Here is a 20,631-nt window from a genome sequence, read left to right on the forward strand (position 1 = left end):
TTACCTAGGGGCTGCAGGAGGCAAAGTCGTGGTGATCCTTGAGTGCAAAGTCAGTAGTAAGCCTTGAACATTGGGGGGTGTGACCCAAACAACTAAAACAAAACAAAACAAAACAAAAAAAGATTCCTCTAGGGCAGGGCCACAAAATGTTGTACAGAGGGCCGCAAACGGCCCACGGGCTGCAAGTTTGAGACCCCTGACCTAGGGTTTTTCCAGAGTATGGGAAGACTTGGAAGCTCTCATAATGTTTCTGTCATGCACTGGGCCCAGTCTAGGCCTCTGCACTAGGCCTCTGCCTGCCTGTGGAAACACTGAGTGTGATTTATATAAAAAGATTTCCAAGGGGCCGGCGAGGTGGCGCTAGAGATAAGGTGTCTGCCTTACAAGCGCTAGCCAAGAATCAGGACTGCAGTTCGATCCCCAGCATCCCATATGGTCCCCCCAAGCCAGGGGCAATTTCTGAGACCTTAGCCAGGAGTAACCCCTGAGCATCAAACGGGTGTGGCCCAAAAAAAACAAAAAACAAAAAACAACAAAAAAAAAAAGCTTTAAAATGAAAGACACCCTTGTAATAATAATTTTCAGACACAAAAGAGAAAAGAGCTGGAAGTTCCAGCTCACCTCAGGAAGCTCACCACAGAGTGATGAGTTTAGTTAGAGAAATAACTACATTTTGAACTGTCCTAATAATGAGAATGTATGAGGAAAATGGAGAGCCTGTCTAGAGTACAGGCGGGGGTCGGGTGGGAAGGAGGGAGACTTGGGACATTGGTGATGGGAATGTTGCACTGGTGATGGGTGGTGTTCTTTATATGACTGAAACCCAAACACAATCATGTATGTAATCAAGGTGTTTAAATAAATTAAAAAAAAAAAGATTTCCATTAAATTGTCCCAAAAGGAAATAAGGAAGCCTGCTTTCTAAAGTCTGTTCCAAGAAAAGATGGCCTTGACCGTGCTCCTTTCTATAGAAGAGTTCCTTAGGTAAGGTCCCTCTTACCTAAGTTGAGTGATTCCTTGCACCTAAAAATAGATGTGTTTATAGCATGTTCCATGAGAAAGCAGCCCCCTCACCAAGGCAGAGGCTACCCTCCAGGGCCATCTAAGAGAAAAGCAACATTAAATCTGTTCTCAGGCAATTCTGCTTCCAGCACAGGTGCTCTGTGGGTGCTTTGTGCTCCAGATCAGCCCGACTAGCTACTCCTGACAAAAGGGAAGGAGACATGAAACCAAGAGCCTGAGAAGAGTTGGTTTTAGACCAAAGCAGAAAGAAGGAAACATTTGCCAAGGCTCTGCAGGAGTTTGCCTTGGCCTTAAGAAGAAAGAAGTAAAGGAAGACGTTTATGAAGGATGCCAAGACAAAGGGCAAGATGACAGCAGAAGAAAGGTCCCAGTTCAGAATTCTCAAGGCACAGATGTTGGTGGAGCTGTTGGCCAAGAGGAATCACAGAGCCAAGCCAGCCTGTGCAGTGCCTGAGGAGGAGACTTTTAGAGGTCCCCCACAAGAAGCAAAGGCAGGGGAAGAAATCTGTGTTTGACCAGGAACTCACCAACCTGAGCAAGAAGGCCCCTAAACAGTATCAAGTTGGTCCATCCTTTGAAGAAAGGAAGGAGTTGGACTTGTCTCATTAGAGGCATGGAGGAAACTTTATTTTTTTTTAAATATCTTTTTATAAGCACCATGATTAAAAACATGTCGTTGGATTTCAGGAAACTTTAACTCTAAATCCAGGTACCAGAGGAGCAAGTAGCAATGGTGCCCTGAATAAGTTCATGGGGCAGCCCATAGATTATTTTTCTGTGGGAAGTAATCTTGCTTCAGTCTTTTCTCCTTTTGTAAAAGTGTTTACGCAACGTTGTCTGCGTCATGTGCAACAAAAGAAAACATTGAGAATGTTAAAAAAACAATTCTTTTTAAGGGACCTAAGTGATGGTGCCAGTAGTAGGACATTTGCCTTGCATGCACTAACCTAGGCTGGACCATGGTTCTATCCCCGGGCATCACATATGGTCCCCCAAGCCAGGAGTGATTCCTGAGTGTATAGCCGGAATAACCCCTGAGCATCACTGGATGTGGACCCCTCCAAAAAATAAAGATTTAAATGGGTGGGGGTCACTTGTGGGTTCTGTGCTGCTGAGCTTCAGTGAAACCTGCATGGCAGTACCACCATCTCTTCTAGCGTGAAAGTGTCTGTTTAATCATGGCAGCCTGCACTGTGGTATTAGTCACTAATCACTCTTCAGCTGTCTACTTTGAGATGGTTTGAGATGGTTTACCATCCGGTGTCCTCCAAGCCTCCTGAATGGGGGTATCAGCTCCCATCACACTGTCCCTGTCCCCACGGTACCTGCTGGAGGACCTGTGTCCTTGCTCCAACCAGGGGCTTGGACCCACTGAGCTCTCACCTCTTGCTCCTAAGACATGTCTGCCTCTGAGAGGAGTCAGTTGGGACAGAACTGGCCAAGTCACGGGTGAGGGAGAGGGTGTAGGCGGGCTTGTGGGAGTGGTTCTAGCCTGGGAGGGGGGGTCAGGCCTCTCTGTCCCTTCTCCTCTGAGAGGGTCTCCCAGAGACAGAAGTGCCTGCACTGGGGAGCAGAGACCCCTGTCCCACCCTGCCCTGGACCTCCAAGAGGCTACCAGGGCCTTGTTTGGAACAGAGCTGTCAGCTCCCAGTTCTTGCATTTTGTTCTGGCCTGGGGTTCTACACCCCACATTCCTCCAGCCCCTGGCCTGGCCACCAAGTTTTACACTTGAATGCTGATTCTGTCCTCAGCTACACTCTCTCTCTCTTTCTCTCTCCTTCTCTCTCTCTCTTTCTTTCTTTCTCTCTCTTTCTCTCTCTCTCTCTCTCTCTCTCTCTCACACACACACACAGACACACACACACACACACACATACATATACACGCACACCAGGACATGAGACCTGTCTCTAGTGGACACAGTCAGACAGGGTCCCCTCTGGGGTGGTCTGGGGACAGTTCTTCATCCCTTTCTGCCACAGCTAACCTAGCTGCCCCCTGAGAAGTGCTCTTGGCTGACCCTTCTGGTGTGCAGTGAGGGCATTATCTTCCCCTCCTGTTTCAGACACATCACCAGTGTTGTGAGGGAGGAATCTGGCAGTATTTTATTACTATGCTTTATGTTTTTAGTTATTGGTTTGTTTGGGTTTTTTTGTATAGACCAGAGCATACATACATACATACATACATACATACATACATACATACATACATACATACATACATAAAAATTCAAGGCCACTAAGGAGGCCCTTCACCCCTTCCAATTGGAAGACACTGGGCATTCAGACAGGCAAATCTGTTGTCAGCCCACATGTACCTGCTCAGGGTTTTCTGTTCTTTCTCACTCTAACAAACCAGTCAGACATTTTTGGGGAAACTGGAAAACTAGACTAAATGGCAGGATCTCTAAACATACTGCCTTAGGAGACATTTTATGACTTGGATTCTCAACAGTGTTAAAAATGTATTTGTATGTGTGTGTGTGTGTGTGTGTGTGTGTGTGTGTGTGTGTGTGTGTGTGTGTGTATTTGGCACAAAATATGCTCCATGCAATGCCAAAGTTACTGGATTTTTTTTAAGTTTTCATAAGTAATTATCTTTTGAAAACTGACCAAAAGAAGGTCTTTGAGTAATTCAGAAAATGTCATGATGCTGAATAGTCTTCTCTGCTTTCATTGCACTGTGTGGGCCAGGTCTTACTTTAGAATTTATTCTTTAACAGAATTTCCTGAACTCCAGTAGTTGTCCTGAAATTCAAGGGTTTTTGCACGTGAAAGAGCTGGGAAGGAAGTCCTGGAAGAAGCTGTATGTGTGTTTGCGGCGATCAGGCCTCTATTGCTCCACCAAAGGAGTTTCTAAGGTAAGTTTCTAAACCCACCACCACTCGTCTTTTGGGCTCAGGGGTTGTTTTGGTTTGGGGACTCGACCTAGCGTTGTGTGGGGTTTACTCCAGGCTCCTCACTCAGGGATCACTCTTCGCAGGTCTTGGGAAATATATGGTGTGCAGGGGATTAAACCCAGTTCAGCTGCATGCAAAAAAAGCAAGTGCCCTGTTCTATCTCCATTCCCCACTGGCATGGAAGTTTTGAAGTGAACACTGGTTTTATTTCTAAATCCATCTTAAGACTCAGAAACGAGGGCTTTCACACATGGCTGTATTCTGGCTGCTTCCTCTTCCATTCCCATGTTTACCATCCTAGGCCACACTACCTAGAACCAGGGGCTATAGCCTTCAGTGCTACCAGAGTCACTTAAAAGAAGCTGAGTTACTTTCCTTAATTTGGAAGGTTCATGCTAAAGATGTTGGAGAGATTATCGCCATATTCTATTAAGTATTACCTTTAATATTTAATGAATTAAATGGCAGTTTTTCACATACCATATTTTTCATACCATAAGACGCAGTCCTTCCAACACCCCCCACAAAAGTGTGTCTTATGTAGCAGATGCCACCTGCAGCTGAAACCTGAGTGCAGGGGAGAAGGGCATCTAAAAACTATGCATCTTATGGTCAGGTGCATCTTATAGTACCAAAAATATGGTACCTTGTATCTGGAATGACAAAAGGGATGAGATGTGGGAACAGCTAAGGCTTCCTTCCATTTAGGAGGGAGTTTCAGGCCTGCCTTGGCTCAGTGCCTTGGCGCTCTCATTTTCTTCTAATGTCACAAGAGGAACCCAGTCAACGTATTTATCCTATGCCTTCACCTTCTGAAAGCTGGTCTCTCTTTTTCTCTTGACAAGAGAGGAAGGAAGAGTAGGTGGGAGTCAGGCAGAGGGTGATGTCTTAGTGATGTTGTATGGTATGTCAGAGGTGCCAGCTTGCTCTGTGTGGGTAGAGTAGGTAGATTCTATGCTACAGTTTCTGCATGGGGGACTTTGTCATTTCCCATGCAGAGCCTTAGTTTAGTCACTGCCCATGTGGCTCCTGAGTCCAGGGACATCTTCAGAACAGAGCAGGCACCAAGACTAAACAGAGGTGAAGACAGCAATGTTCCATGCTGGGTGGTAATTGTGGACCCCATTGTATGCCAAGCAGGTCACCTGGCAAACAAGGATTGGGTGCTGCATTGGAAAGTGCGTTCTCAACTTTGACCTGAGAGTGTCAGCCTTTCTCCTGTTTTATTTTTTTGTGTGTGTGTTTGTTTGTTTTGTTTTGTTTTTCTTTCTGAATATTTTACGTAGAATTGTGGCTTGACAGTCATGTCACATACTGTCTATATCTTGCGTCTGAGAGTTGACAGGTGGATTTTGGCATCAGACCACTTTTTTGTAATTCAGTTATGAGTGGGATGTCAGGGATGTGTTAAATGCATGAGTAGTCTGCCTTGTTAGGTTACACCTTATTTTAACTAAAACAAATTGCAACCCTGGTTCCTTTGTATGTTTGTTTACAACTTGGATTGACCCCAAAACAGAGATTGTCTTGCTTGTAAACCTGGGTGGGACTGGCTCAGGATATCCTGAGCTATCTGTCCTTACTCTGTCCTTACTGCCCCACTCAGGGATGGTCTCTGGACTCAATGAAAATGGCAGTTCTGGCAGGCAGCCTAGTGGAGATAGGAGGTAGAAGACTGCCAGACTACACGTGTTTCACCATCAGCCTGGTCTGAATTATTTTATGCTGCAACCCTGATTCTGGCTTGTTCACCTGGGGTTGGCGTGTGGATGCTGGAGAATTTTTTTTTGGGGGGGGGGCACACCCAGTGATGCTCAGAGGTTATTCCTGGCTATGCGCTCAGAAATCGCTCCTGGCTTGGGGGACCATATGGGAAGCCAGAGATCGAATCGTGGTCCATCCTAGGTTAGCGTGTGCAAGGCAAACGCCCATTCTCTGTGCCACCACTCTTGTCAGGGATGCTGGAAATAGAACCTAGTTCTGTCCTGGGTCATCCACATGCAGGCAAATGCCCTACTGCTGTGCTATTGCTTCAGCCTCATAGGCCACTGAGATGGCTTGGAAATGCGTATGTTTTGCTCTTCAGTGACTTCTCTTCAGGAAGTGTCACCTTCCTTTCCAGGAACCCCGACACCTACAGTTGCTGGCAGACTTGGAGGACAGCAGCGTCTTCACCCTGATTGCTGGCAAGAAACAGTATGGCGCCCCCACGGACTTCGGCTTCTGCATAAAGGTACAGCTAGAGCTGCAGCTCACAGTTGACATCCACTGGGAACTTGGGGATTATTTCAGCAAGTTACTCTTTATTATCGCCATTTTTATTTTTATAATTTTTTAAAAGACCAGCAAAGGCCTAGGCCTAACACTGGCACCTCCCATGGATGTAAAAGTATTTTCTTAAACATTTGGGTGGATTGGTCTTCAAGTGACTTATGAGCCTAGGGGAAGCTGAGCAGAGGATGAATAGATGGTGTCTGGCAGTAGACTCCCAGGTTCTTTTCCAACAAACTTGCCAAGTGAGCTACGTGTGGAGCACAGTGCTTGCTTTCCTCCCTTCAACCATATACATATGAGACACACTCTCACCTACACCAACATAGATACATATATTGATAGACACCTGCGCCACGTGAATGTACATGCCAGTATAAATACATATGTACACGGATACATGGACATGCATATGTCCACATGCCAACGGGAAGGACCCATCTCTCTCTCCTCTCTCTCTTCTCATTTTTGTTTGTGCTTTTGTAATCTTTATCCTCATTCTAGTCTGTTATTGAATGTCACCTCAATCTAGCTCCCCTGCTGACAGTTACACTTCTTTTTTTTGTCTGTGCTTATTAATATCTTTATTTAAGCATCATGATTACAAACATGTTTGTAGGGGGTTTCAGTCATTAAAAAAGAACACCCCCCTTAACCAGTGCAACCTTCTGACTGCCAATGCCCCCATCTCCATCCTCCCCCACCTCCTGCCTGTATTCGAGACAGGCATTCTCTCTCACTACCATTGTCATGGAAGTTGTTGGTGTCACTACACTTCCATCATCTTAGCTTTCCCAGGTGTTCAGAGGGCGCGGACTGAATGTTCTAGCATCTTTATTGTCAGTATCATGGAGTGATCAGGCTTCCAGCTGCCCTCTGGGTCAGGAATCCACCCACTCTTGGAAGAGGCTAGGCAGCATGGATAGGACAGGACAGGACAAGACAGGTCTTAACTCTGTCAGACTCTATCACTTGGCTATGGTTCTTGGGTAACAAGTGTGAGCAACTCCCATTCACAGCCTCTTAAGGTTATGGAAACATAGCTACGGATGAGGCTGCCATGTCTTCCCACTGCTTGCATGCGTGTGCTCATATGACTGCTACTCAGTGGGTTCTGCTTCTCCTTCAGTGTTGGTCTCTCAAAGAAAAGTTGTCAACACCGCTTAGCTGCCCTTGTAGATTCCAAGTTGGCAAGCTTTCTGGTGCTTTCTGGATCAGAGACCCATGCTGAATCCCAGCTAAGCTTAATCCTTCACTGATTTTACTCTTACCACATGAATCTAGCTTCCATAGCTTCATCATTCTCCTTTCTCTGGATTAAGTCCCCCTCTGGGCCTTTCGCTTGAGGCCATAGAGATAGTGTCTAAACTTGGAGTCTCTAAAGTACCTTCCCTCCACCTGCTTTCTTGGTCTTCCCAGAAATCTTGTCTTATATCATTGAACCAGCTGTTCTTCGACAGCCCCAGAGATACTTCCTTTAGTTCCTCACACCAACTCTTGTCCTACCAGTGACCTTTGTTCAGTCCATTGCCTTTTCATTTTCTCCTTGGGACACCCTGATCAGAAGACGGCCAGTCATTCAGTCACACAACGATCATGGAATGCATCCCAGGGGCTGGTTCCTGATTGCCTGGTCAAGTGGAGGAGGAAGGAAGAGAAACTCCCTATGATGTTACCTGTCCCTACCTCTGTTGTGTCTAATAAGGAGATCTTTAACCTGAGTATGCCTCTGAGCCACTGTGTCCCACTGACTGGCCTTCTTCATTCTTTACAGCCAAATAAAGTGAGGAGTGACACAAAAGAGATGCGACTGCTGTGTGCAGAAGATGAGCATGGCCGGACATGCTGGCTGATGGCGTTCAGACTGATCAAGGTATCTTGCTCTCCCCTATGTTATGCCTCAATAATCTGCATGTCCACATTCATTTTCTATCACATCAATTTCTGTTATTTTTTTGTGTGTGTGTGGGAGGGGACATTTATAACTGTGCTCAAGGCTCACGACTGGCTCTGTGCTCAGGGTCTTATGCAGTGCTGGGGATTAACAAACCTGCGATTTTCCCAGATTGGTTGCATGCAGGACAATTCGACCAGAGAATCACTTCCTACCTCAGATCTCTATCATTTGGCTTGCTATGGACTGTGCTGAGTGTCAGAGAGTTGAGAGTGGATCCCCAATCTCCCTGCTAGATGCCAAAACACCCCATACTAGTTGAGTCAACAGAAATTGTTAGTAAGTCTTATGGTTGGGTAGGGTCCTTGCCTTGCATGTGACTGAATTCCATATGATTCCCCAAGCACCACCAGATATAATGGCTGAATGTATAGTTAAGAAGAATTGCTGAGGGACCAGAGTGGTGGTGCAAGAATGGACTGCAGTTCAATCCCCTGGCATCCCATATGGTCCCTCCAATCTATTTCTGAGATTTCTGAGAGCATAGCCAGGAGTAACCACTGAGCTCACCAGGTGTGGCCCCAAAACAAAAAACAAACAAAAAACCCTGAGCATTACCATGTGGGGCCCAAAAACATTTGAACACAGAGCCAGGAGTCACCCCTGAGTGCTGCCAGATATGGCCCAAAAAGACAAAAGAAAAATGCAACTTGCAGCAACATGTATGGAACTAGAGGATATCATACCAAGTGAAGTTAGTTAGAAGGAAAGAAATATGTACAAAAATGATCTTGGTTTTTGCACAGGTCCTAGGACAGAGGGACTTCTGATTTCATCTCACCGTTAGGTTGAGGTAGGGCAACCTGCCCTTAGATCAAGTTGTTGCTGTTTCCTCATCAGGATATCATATGAACCTACTATGGTGCAAGTTTGTACCAGAGCAGTATTAGGGCCTCCCCCCACCACCCCCTGGAATGTTTGATTCCTGGTGCTGGTGCAGGGAACTGTGCCAGTTTAAAGGTTAGGATCTGAGGTTCAGGTTTGGACAGTCGATGTCATATCACATGAGGTCTGAGTCAAGTCCCCATGACAAATGGTGGAGGGAGGTCATCACTGAAGGGAAAGGCCCTAATTCACTGTCACTATGTACCTGAAACTGTGAAAGACTTGTAATTCACATTGATCTCAATAAAAATAAAAGAAAAAAAGATCTCATAAGTAGGACAAAGGGAAATAGCAAGGTAGTAACAAAGGGTCCAAAGGCAACATGATGGAAGAACATATCCACACAATTGACTTGGGAAGGATTGAGACAGAGATGTTGGTTAAGATCCCAGAGAGTGGTACACTAGTGGTAAACCCATGGAATTATTGCATGCAAAATGATTATTAATAGCATTTTACATCATAGAATCTAACTTAGACATTTTTAGAAATTAATAAAAAGACAGAACCCTGGAACATTTACATAGCTGTGGCCATGGGCAGTAGGAAATCAGGAAGCAATTTTAATATATAGCATTGAAGAAAAATTAACCTGTTAAGAGGGACCATAGCATAATGTTTTCTGCTTGGCTACATGTTAACTAGCTCCCATTATCTAAACCAAGCTAAGCTTGTTTTACTTAGGAAACTGTTCTGATTCTAAGTTGTTGTTGATTTTTTTAATGGGATTGAGATTTGCAACTGCTTCATGCTCTGAATTTAGTGAGTTGCTCAGAAAGCCGGAATGAAAGTGGAAGCCAGCCCAAATGTAATGACTAGCTTTGGTCTTTCTTTTCCTGAAACCTGATCCCCCTTGCCTTGTAAGTGCCCTGAGAAATGTTGGTCTCATACTGAGAATGACCTGTATGGGACTGGCAGACCAGCCTATGTTGCTTAGGGCTGGAACATCTGCAGGGTCCAGTTTTTAAGTGGTAGTGTTTTTTGTTGGCACAGAAAATATCAGGCTGAATCATTTTATTAGTAATCAAAAATGTAGTAGAAAGAGGCTCCTCCAGTACTAGCCCCAGAGAACCTCTCTTCCCCAGTGTGAGATCATTGTGTTCTCTATCTCTTTATCTTAAAGAACAAAGATGATTTCTTATGCCATGGTTAACATTAGCCTGGAAAACCCAGGACCTTGAACTATCAAGTTTTGCTTCTTCTATCCCTAACTATCTAGCCATTATCTTTGTATGGTAGATAACGGTGATAATAGCACTTTGGACTTGGGAATGTAGAAAAATCACATTGTGGGGCCAGTGGGTAGCACAGTGGTAGGGCAATTGCCTTTTTGCTGACCCAGGATGGACCCAGGTTTGGTCCCCAACATCCCATATGGTCCCCTGAATCAGGAGCGGTTTCTGAGTGTTAAGCCAGGAGTAAGCCCTGAACGCCACTGGGTGTGGCCCAAAAAACAAAAATAAAAAGGAAAGAAAAGAAACATCCCATTGATTTATTCAGAGGAGCACTGGGTTTGTCATTCATCTTGGGCCTTTTGTGTCTTTCAGTGACATACAAATATGCTTTGTTTGGGGGTGGGGGAATCGTCCCTTGCTGTGCTTAGGGACCCAAGGATGATTCTGGTATTAATTGGACCTGACCGTATTACTTGAGGGTCACCAAGGCTCTCCATGACAGTGCCCAACGAGAGTTGTGCCTGTGATACTAGGGATCAAACTCAGGGTCTTTCATGCGTAAGGCATGTACTCGATTCTTTTCACTCTGGTTTTCTCTCAGTCTCTCTCTTCCCCTCCTTCTTTCTCTCTCCACCATCCAGTCTCTCCTACTTTGCCACAGTCACTTTAAAAAATAAAACAAGGGGGCCGGAGAGATAGCATGGAGATAGAGTAAACATTTGCCTTGCATGCAGAAGGATGGTGGTTCAAATCCCAGCATCCCATATGGTCCCCCTGAGCCTGCGAGGAGCAATTTCTGAGCATAGAGCCAGGAGTAACCCCTGAGCACTAACGGGTGTGACCCAAAAACCAAAGAAAATAAATAAATAAAAATAAAAAATAAAACAAAACCATAGCTTGAAAATGTGTAAAAGGAAAACATTGTGGTGGGCTCAACTTTATGGGTGTTTTTAGATGATACCTGCTTCTGTTTCTCACACTTTGCTAATATTTGTTACCTAACTCTGTAGATACTGTAGTGTTTCCTTTCATTAGCTGTTGTCCCCTGACAACTTAACATTCATCTTAAAACTTCCAAAAGAGTTTTAGGTATCTATAGAATGTTCTTAAACTACTGTAGAGGGGCCCAGTGAGATAACACAGTGGCTATAGTACTTGCCTGGCTCACGGCCAACCTGGGGTTGATCCTCAGCATCCCATGATTCTCTCGAGCTAATCAGGAGTGGTCCTGGAACACAGAGCCAAGAGTAAGCCACTGCCTGAGCACTGCTGGAAATGGCCCCTAAAACCAAACTATTTTAGAGGGAAGTGTTGCCTCATTGATGCAAGATTCTATACTGTGCACTTATTTAGGTTCCAAACAACCTGATTTTGATAATGCAATTAAAATAGATGTTCAGTTGGACCTTTGTCTGAGGTGTGAATTGGGCCTCCTTTACAAGCACTGTTTAGTGCTCTTCAGAAGAACATAGTCATTGGGAATGAAAAGATTGTGCAGAGCAAAGCACCTCAGCACTGGAAACTTGTGTTGTCTCATGTCATGGGTCTTCAAAGCATCCTCAAAAACACTTGGTGGTGGCCACAAAGGAAGAGAGAGTGAGATAACACCCTGGGACAGGTCACAAAATGGCTGCCTAGAATTCCTTGTGGGACCTGCAGAGGGCGCAGTGGGGTGCCAGCCTGTTCAGAGGGTGATGCCTACTGACCTGCACTTTACCACTGACTGTCCACTGCCATAGCCTCCTTGGATGCCAGAATTCAGAACTGTGGTCCCCAATGGGCCTTTGTTGAGGGCTAAAAAAGAACTTTGCTCTCTTCGACAGCATAGTGAAACCAATAAGCACATTGTAAGCTGGCCAGGGCTCTGGTTTTGTTTATTATTATCAGTATTATTATAAATTTATTATTGTAAATGAATTTATCTTTTCATCCGATTGGGTTTAAAGCATTTACCAATTTTCCCCCATATTTTTCCCTTTGTAAACTATGAAAGCATGAAAATCACCGATTTGTACCTTTTTAGATATTTTTCAATGTAGTGCTTCTCAGCTCTTTTCTCAGATTTCCAGGAAAAGTCTTTACTAATTCTTTCATATGTGGAACAGAGGGCCAGAGCTCTAGCATAGCGGTAGGGCATTTGCCTTGCATGCAAACGACCTGGGATGGACTTGGGTTTAATCTCCAGTATCCCAGTGATTTCTAAGTGCAGAGCCAGGAATAACCCCTGTGCACTGCCCGGTGTGGCCCCCAAAACAAAAACAAAACAAATATTTAGAACAAAGGGGAAAATTGTGCAAATTCTATGCTGTAGCAGTTTGTCTTTAATGACAAGTAATCACCAATCTTAATGGCTGCAACAAATACAATTCTGTGCTGCTCCTGGAACTGGCTATGAAAGCAATGCCATTCCAGATGTTGTCAGTCTCTCTCAGTATAGGGAAGGGAAGGGAGGAAGAGTCAGGCTAGATAGCCACAGGTCAGTGACATGAGATCCATGTCCCCATCATGAGACAAGACTGGGCATGTTGCCCTTTGCAGCCCCTTGCCCCTGCTTAGCTGAAACCAAAGAAGCAGAAATACGTGGCACTCTCTCCAGTGTTCGCATTCTCTGTGTAGTTTAGATTTTTGTTCAGAGACAAGCCCCAGCGGTATGGTCATCAGAACACCTCTGTTCTATTTTTATTTTATTTAAATGCATATCTTTATTTAAGCACCATGGTTACAGATATGTTTGTAGTTGGGTTTCAGTCAGAAAAAGGAAAACCCCCCTTCACCAATGCAACCTTCCCACAATCACTGTACCCATCTTCCTCCTCCTTCACCCCCTGCCTGTCTTTGAGATAGCATTCTATTTCTCACTCACTCCCATTGTCATGAAGTTGTCAGTGTAGTTATTTCTCTAACTGCATTCACCACTCTTTGTGGTGATCTTCATTCCTGGCCAGTCCTCTAAGCCCTCTGTTGAGTTTGGCTGTTATTACAATACTGTCTTTTATTTTTTTTAATCGCATAGATGAGTGAGACTATTCTGTATCTATCTGTCTTCTTCTGACTTATATAAACTCAGCATAATAGTTTCCATATGCATCCACCTATAAGAAAATTTTATGACTTCATTATTTCCCTGACAGCTGTATAGTATTCCATCGTGTAGATGTACCACCGTTTCTTTAGCCACTCATCTGTTGTCGGGCATCTGGGCTGTTTCCAGATACTGGCTATTGTAAATAGCACTGCAATGAATATAAGCACTTCTGTTGTAAAGTGGTTTGAAAAGTCAATCCTGCCTGTACTACCCTTGTCTGTCTCTGACCATCTTGATGTTCCACATGGAGGGTACATGGCCATCTTGACTGCATCGACAGTGAACACACAGAGATACCTTTGTCTTTTCTGTTAGCAGATGAAATAAAAAGGGATTATCATAGATCAAGAGTAGAGAAGAAAGCACATAAAAGCTAGGATTTTGTTTGTTTGTTTTTGTTTGTTTTGGACCACATCTATCAGTGCACAGGGGTTTGTGCTCAGAATTTGCCCCTGGCAGGTTCAGGGAACCATATGGGATCCAGGAATCAAATCTGGGTTCTTCCCAGGCTGACCACATGCAAGGCAAATTCCTTATCCCTTACTGTTGTGCTATCATTCCAGCCATTCATTTAACTTTTGTCCCTGCAGCTGAGCCCATAATGAAAATTATTCTCTTACCAGTGATCCTAAATATTTGTGCCAGTTTTATTTAAAAATAAATTTATACCCCCTCTCGCTGAAGAACAAAAAAATTCAATGATGTATTAGTTTCAAGGTAAAGGAATGGGCATATATATATGTTGGTTTATTTATGTTAGCATATCATATGGCAGTGAGGAGATTTGTTTTTTAACTTCTTAAAGACTGACTTTCTCACCCATCACTGGTGATGGGTGGTGTTCTTTACATGACTGAAACCCAAACACAATCATGTATGTAATCAAGGTATTTAAACAAAATATATAAAAAAATAAAAATAAATTAAAAAAAAAAGAAATAAGAGAGGACACGCAGAAATGGAAACACATACCCTGCTCATGGATTGGCAGGATTAACATCATCAAAATGGCAATACTCCCCAAGGCGTTATACAGATTCAACGCTATCCCTCTAAAGATACCTATGACATTCTTCAAAGAGGTAGATCAGGCACTTTTGAAATTTGTTTGGAACAATAAACACCCTAGAATAGCTAAAGCAATCATTGGGAAAAAGAATATGGGAGGAATTACTTTCCCCAACTTTAAGCTTTACTACAAAGCAATAGTTATCAAAATAGCATGGCATTGGAATAAAGACAGGCCAGGAGAGATGAAGTCATGAAATTTTCCTATACATGGATGTACATGGAATCTATCATGCTGAGTGAAATAAGTCAGAGGGGGAGAGAGAGAGAGAGACGCAGAATAGTCTCACTCATCTATGGGTTTTAAAAAAAATAAAAGTCATTTTTGTAACAATCCTCAGAGACAATGAGAGGAGGGCTGGAACACCAGCTCACTCCATGAAGCTCACCACAAAGAGTGGTGAGTACAGCTATAGAAATAACTACACAGAGAACTACCATAATCATGTGAATGAATGAGGGAACTGGAAAGCCTGTCTGGAGTACAGGTGGGGGTGGGATGGGATGGAGGGAGATCGGGGACATTGGTGGTAGGAATGTTGCACTGGTGAAGGGGGTGTTCTTTACATGACTGAAACCTAATCACAATCATTTATGTAATCAAGATGTTCAAATAAAGAAGAAAAAGAAGTAGAAGTGGCGATTAGGACAGGGCTAGGCAGTGTGAAATGAGGAAGATAACCTTAGGGAAAGCAATTACCATAGTGGAATGTCACAAGAGTAAGCCAAGGTGTGCTTCCCAACTGAACTTAGAACAACATTTTGGAAAACAATTTTGTTATCTTTTATTTCATAGTATTATAATTTACATAATTGTGACAAACTAAAAAAAGAATGTGTGCAATTGCTAGCCCTCACCATAGCCTGCATAAGCAGCAATGAAATTAAAGGGAATGCAGGGGCCTGAGCATTTAGCACAGCTCAAGGGCATTTGCCTTGCATTCAGTTGACCCAGAATGGAATTGGGTTCGAGTCCCAGCATCCCATATGGTCTTTCGAGCCTGCCAAGGGCGATTTCTGAGCGCAGAGCCAGGTGGCCCAAAACCCCACCCTCCAAAAATAAATAAATAAATATAGCCTTTAAAAAATAAAATAAAAGGAATGCAATGAGAAAAGTACAGATATACTGAACTGTTAGTGACAGAAATATAGTACAGTGGATTACTTACCTTGTACTCTTACAATTTGGTTCTATCCCCAGTACCATATTCACCAAGCACCACCAGGAATGATCCCTGAGCACAAAACCAGGAGTAAGCTCTGAGTAGCATCCCAAACGAACTAACGAAAAAAAAAAACTGAACTGCCATTTTGAAAGCACTAATATTTGTAAATGCTAAAAAAAAGAAACATGAAATCATAGTAATAGAACTGTAGATAATGTAGAAAATACTAAATTTCTAATCAGCTATTTATTGATCTGTGAAATTAGTAATGATTGCACCTTAAATTAGGCAGGTTTGTACCTAGATGGCATAAATTTTGAAATGAGAAAGAAAAATTAAGGAAAATTAAAGTCATAACTTTAAAAGTACAATCTAAGTTGTACACAATTTTATAATGACTTAGAGGACAAATTAGTTAAGCAGTAAGAAAACAAGCTCCTTAAATCAAGGAGCTGGAGCAGTAGCACACCTGGTAGGGTGTTTTGCCTTGCACACAACCTACCCATGTTCGATCCCCAGGATCCCATATAGTCCCCTGCTCCCACGAGGAGTGATTTCTGAGCACAGAGCCAGGAGTAACCCCCAGCACTGCCAAGTGTGGCCCCCAAACTAAATATATATAGATTTTTTCTAATCAAATAATTATAAAAATGTGACAAGTTTCAAGTAATGTATAAAGCAAAGTTTGTCTTGATTAGCAAAAATAAATTTAAGACAAAAATCAGTGAGCTTCCTATTATTGTTAATGAAAGAAAAGGATAAATATACATCTCCATACACAAGGGTTTCTTGAAGTCTTTAAGACCAACTGTAGCTTCAGTAATTTCCTTCAAATTACTCAGAACTCTGTGAGGCGCTCAGATAATCAAAGAAATACAGGCTGAAGCTCAGAGCACAGGAGAACATACTTTGCATATGGTAGTGCTGGGTCTGATCCTGGCACATTGGTACTCCAAACAGTGCCAGGAGGGGCCAAAGAGATCACCATGCAGCAGGTAGTGTACTTGCCTACCAGGTTCCATACTTGGCACCACATATGGTTTTCCAAGCTCCACCAGACATGATCCCTGAAATGCAGCATGAGAATGACTGAGCACAGCCAGGTACAGCCCCAAACCAAAACCAGACAACCAAAGTAGCCTCTCAGGACGTAGGGTAGGCTTCGGGATGGGGGGAAAGGCCACAAATTAAAGTCAACATGGCGGATCCCAACAGAAGGGCAGTTGTGAGCTTCATGTCTTGCCCTCCTGTTGGGGTCTTGTGAATAGCCATTATTCCCCACATACTGTTCTTTTTTTTTTTTTTTTTTTTGGTTTTTGGGCCACACCCGGCGTTGCTCAGGGGTTACTCCTGGCTGTCTGCTCAGAAATAGCTCCTGTCAGGCACGGGGGACCATATGGGACACCGGGATTTGAACCAACCACCTTTGGTCCTGGATCGGCTGCTTGCAAGGCAAACGCCGCTGTGCTATCTCTCCGGGCCATTCCCCACATACTGTTCTTTAGCAAGACAGAGTATCACCAAGCAGGGAGGTTTTCTTGACTTCTTCTTACTGGAGTCCAGCCACATAATTTGTATTTTTTCCAGGCTCTAGAGAGCTCACTACTGTAGGTAAGAAGTAACATTTCAGAACTAAACCAAGACATTTGTCTCAGACCATGAGACCTAGTTGGAGACTCGGAAACCAGTAGACCCTCTTTTTAAAAAATATTTTATTGAAACCATTATGAATTACAAAGTCCTTCATATTTGGGTTTTAAATGTACAATAAATCAGGGCCAATCCCATCACCAGTGTTGACTTTCCTCCACCAATGTTCGCAGAATGTATCCCATCCCCCCCAGTCTGCCATCATAACAGGATCATTTTAAGTTTTGATTGTTAAAGTTTGGGTCTCTTGACTTCATTGTTATTGACTTTGGCTTGGATATTTATTTCTGTCCTATTTTATCACTGTCAGTGCACTTAAGGCCACTTAGCCCCTGACCCCCAGCCTTTCATATTTGTGTTTTTCCTCCTCCATTCAATTTCTTTCTTTCTCCTCACTCTATTCTGGGGCCAAGAATGTTAAGACTACTTCCATTTAAACCATTGCATTTCTTCATGCAGTTATTCTAAATACCACAAATAAGTGAAATCATTCTGTATTGATCCTTCTTCTGGCTTACGTCATTTAACTTACTATCTTCCAGTTCCATCCATGTTGCAGCAAATTGCATGATTACATCATTCCTTACAGCTATGTTATAGTCCATTGTACTGCATCTTCATGATCCACTCATCTGTTCTTGGGTATGTAGGTTGATTTCCAGCTCTCTAGCTATTAGATTGAGTGCTGCAATGAATAGCAGTGTGTATACATCTTTTTGGATCAGTATTTTTCTGTCTTGGGGAAAAATAACCAAAAGTGGCATTGTTGGGTCATATGGCAGATCGATTCTGAATTTACTGAGAACCCTCCCTACTGTCTTCTATGGGGGTTGAACCAGGCAGCATTCCCACCAGCAGTGGATGAGAGTTTCTTTTTCACCACATCCCCAGCAATAGAGATTGTTTGATATATGCCATCCTCACTGGTGTAAGATGATACCTCATTGTTGTCTTGATTTGGATTTCAAGGACATTTGAAAGCATTTTTTCGCGTGCCTCTTGGCCTTCTGTTAGAAACCAGCAGACATACTAAAATGAACATTTCAAGAGCCCTTAAATTTCCCTTCCAGGACATGGGCCAATCCTTTCTTTGGCAAGATAGATGTTTACATAGAACTATAGACAGTGTGTAGTACATATACACACTATATCAACATACACTATATTTACATTCATGTGATAGCGCATAAGTGTGTGCCTAGTTTTATTATTCTTACATATCCTTTCAATATGCTATTTCTCTGAAATACTCTTCCTTATGTGTACCAGTGTAACTTGCCTTAAAGTCAAGCTTGTCCTATAACAATTTGCTTACAGCACTATATGTTTATACCCAGGGCATGCCTGGTTTTTGTCTTTTTTGTTTTTTTGGAGTTTTTTGTTTTGTTGGGCCATACCCAGTGATACTCAGGTATTACTCCTGACTATGCGCTCAGAAATCAATCCTGGCTTGGGGGACGCCAGGGGATCTAACCACAGTCCATCCTAGCCTAGAGCCTACAAGGCAGATTGCCTTACCACTCTGCGCCACTGCTCCAGCCCCATGGTTTTTCTCTTTTCATCCTTTTTATCATCTGCATTTTATATTCAGAAAAGATAATATAAGCAAAATATAATTGTCTGAGTTCCCCTCTGATTATCTTCACCCCTTTCATTGGAGTATTTGTCATGATTTGATGAATTGTCACCTACAGTTGTGTTTTGTTTTTTTTTGCTTTTAGCTTTTCCTACCTGTGTCCCAGTTCTCCTTCTCCCTCTTATCCTTTGCTTCTTCCTTTCTCACTCATTCTATCTCTTTCCAGCCCTCCCCAAAATAAATTTATTAAATATTTTTTTATTTTTCACTGCTGTTAATCTTTTGCTTGTGCATTCTAGTATTAATTTTAGTGGCTACCTTAGAGGTTGTAGGTGCATCTTTTATTTATTAAAATTTCATGTGCTCTAGTATTTTTGCCATCTTCAGGTAAATATACAGACATTAATCTCATCGCTTTTTTGTAAATATTCTTTAACTATATTTTTATTCTCTACATACCTTAAGCCACTTCTTGTTTATTATACTCAACTTTCATTTTAACTACCTATATATCTAAAAATAGGGTCCCATATTTTTTGCTCTATAAGATGCTCCAACCATAAGATGCACATAGTTTTTAGATGAGGAAAACTAGAAAAAATATTCTAAATTTAATAAACTATAACAGAATAATATTTCAACCATGTTAAGTGAACAGAAGTCAGCGTGACATTAATGACTGTCATTAACAAGTGGAGAGAGTTTAAGTTTCGAGGACTCTTATAGTTTTCTTGGAACCCCAAGAACTCCTCATCACTAGAGTTAGCATTCACTCCATAAGATACACAGACATTTCCCCCATCTTTTGAGGGGTAGAAAAGTGTGTCTTATGGTACAAAAGATACGATACTAGGCATGTTGAAAGTGTACTCAATTTTGGAGAACTCTTAGAATTTATTGTTGGAGTACAAACAGAACCTAGCAAAAGTAACAACAAAGTATGATGACTAAACTGATCAGCTAGTGAGCACTGATTTGGGAATAGGCTCATCCATGGAAATTATGAGTGCTACATACATTAGAACTAGACAAACCTACTTGCACTAATCTGTGTTCACTTTTGTTTGTAAAGTGAAGATAAAAGCACATGGTCCATAAAACGGGGAGGGTTCAGTCATAAACAAAAGTTTCAGCAATATTCAGTAATATTTATTGATATGCTTGATTTTTCATTATTAATTTTATTATATTGTGATTATATTGTTATTATAGTATAATATAATGCAATATAATTATATAATATATAAGTAAAATTAACAGTAAATGATAGTAGAATATTGTGTCTTATACATTATGTATAATGTGTTATACAAATGATAGATTTATATGATTGTTAATTTTCATTATTATTTTATTGCCCTGTTCACTCAGAACTCCAAAGCCAGTCATTTGTTTCCATCTATGGTAGAACTGAGCGAATGTGCAGTGTTGGGCATTTCACTACAGTCCAGAATTGCTAGCAAACTATTACCATTTGGCATCCACTGGTTTGCCTGTCCTGGGATTTTTGTGAGCACCTGCTCAGATCCTTATCTCTGATTCTGGCTTTCCCCTTCAGTATGGAATGCTTCTCTACCAGAACTACCGAATCCCTCAGCAGAGGAAGCCCTTGCTCTCCCCCTTCTCAACTCCAGTGGTAAGTAAAGCTGCAATATAGGCTGCTACCTCAGTAATGCCCTTGGTGTCTTATTTCTGACAAGGTCACCTAAGAAGCTTAGATGAGAATGTGGGTCTCAAAGACACCACTGTTTTGAAAAATCATACTTCCTCAGAGGGGATTTTGTTTCATAGCTGGGAACAAGTTTCTATGCCTGCCTTTCTCCCTATCCCTGCTCCACCCCTTAGGTAGATGGCTCCTTTTATTTTATTTTACTTT

The 20,631-nt window shown here is 42.5% G+C and overlaps 1 protein-coding gene across 2 annotated transcripts in view; it reads left to right on the forward strand.

Annotated features, from left to right (window-relative positions):
• The window catches only part of GRB10 (growth factor receptor bound protein 10), a 176,256-nt gene that overhangs the window by 135,721 nt on the left and 19,904 nt on the right, over positions 1–20,631 (forward strand). For both annotated transcript variants that reach the window (XM_049777476.1, XM_049777477.1), the window contains 4 exons: positions 3,749–3,886; positions 6,048–6,158; positions 7,971–8,069; positions 20,314–20,391. In XM_049777476.1, the coding sequence (XP_049633433.1) occupies positions 3,749–3,886; positions 6,048–6,158; positions 7,971–8,069; positions 20,314–20,391 (426 nt within the window). The remainder of the gene's footprint in view (positions 1–3,748; positions 3,887–6,047; positions 6,159–7,970; positions 8,070–20,313; positions 20,392–20,631) is intronic.

Source organism: Suncus etruscus, chromosome 7, assembly GCF_024139225.1.
Source record: "Suncus etruscus isolate mSunEtr1 chromosome 7, mSunEtr1.pri.cur, whole genome shotgun sequence".
Classification (NCBI taxonomy): Eukaryota; Metazoa; Chordata; class Mammalia; order Eulipotyphla; family Soricidae; genus Suncus; species Suncus etruscus.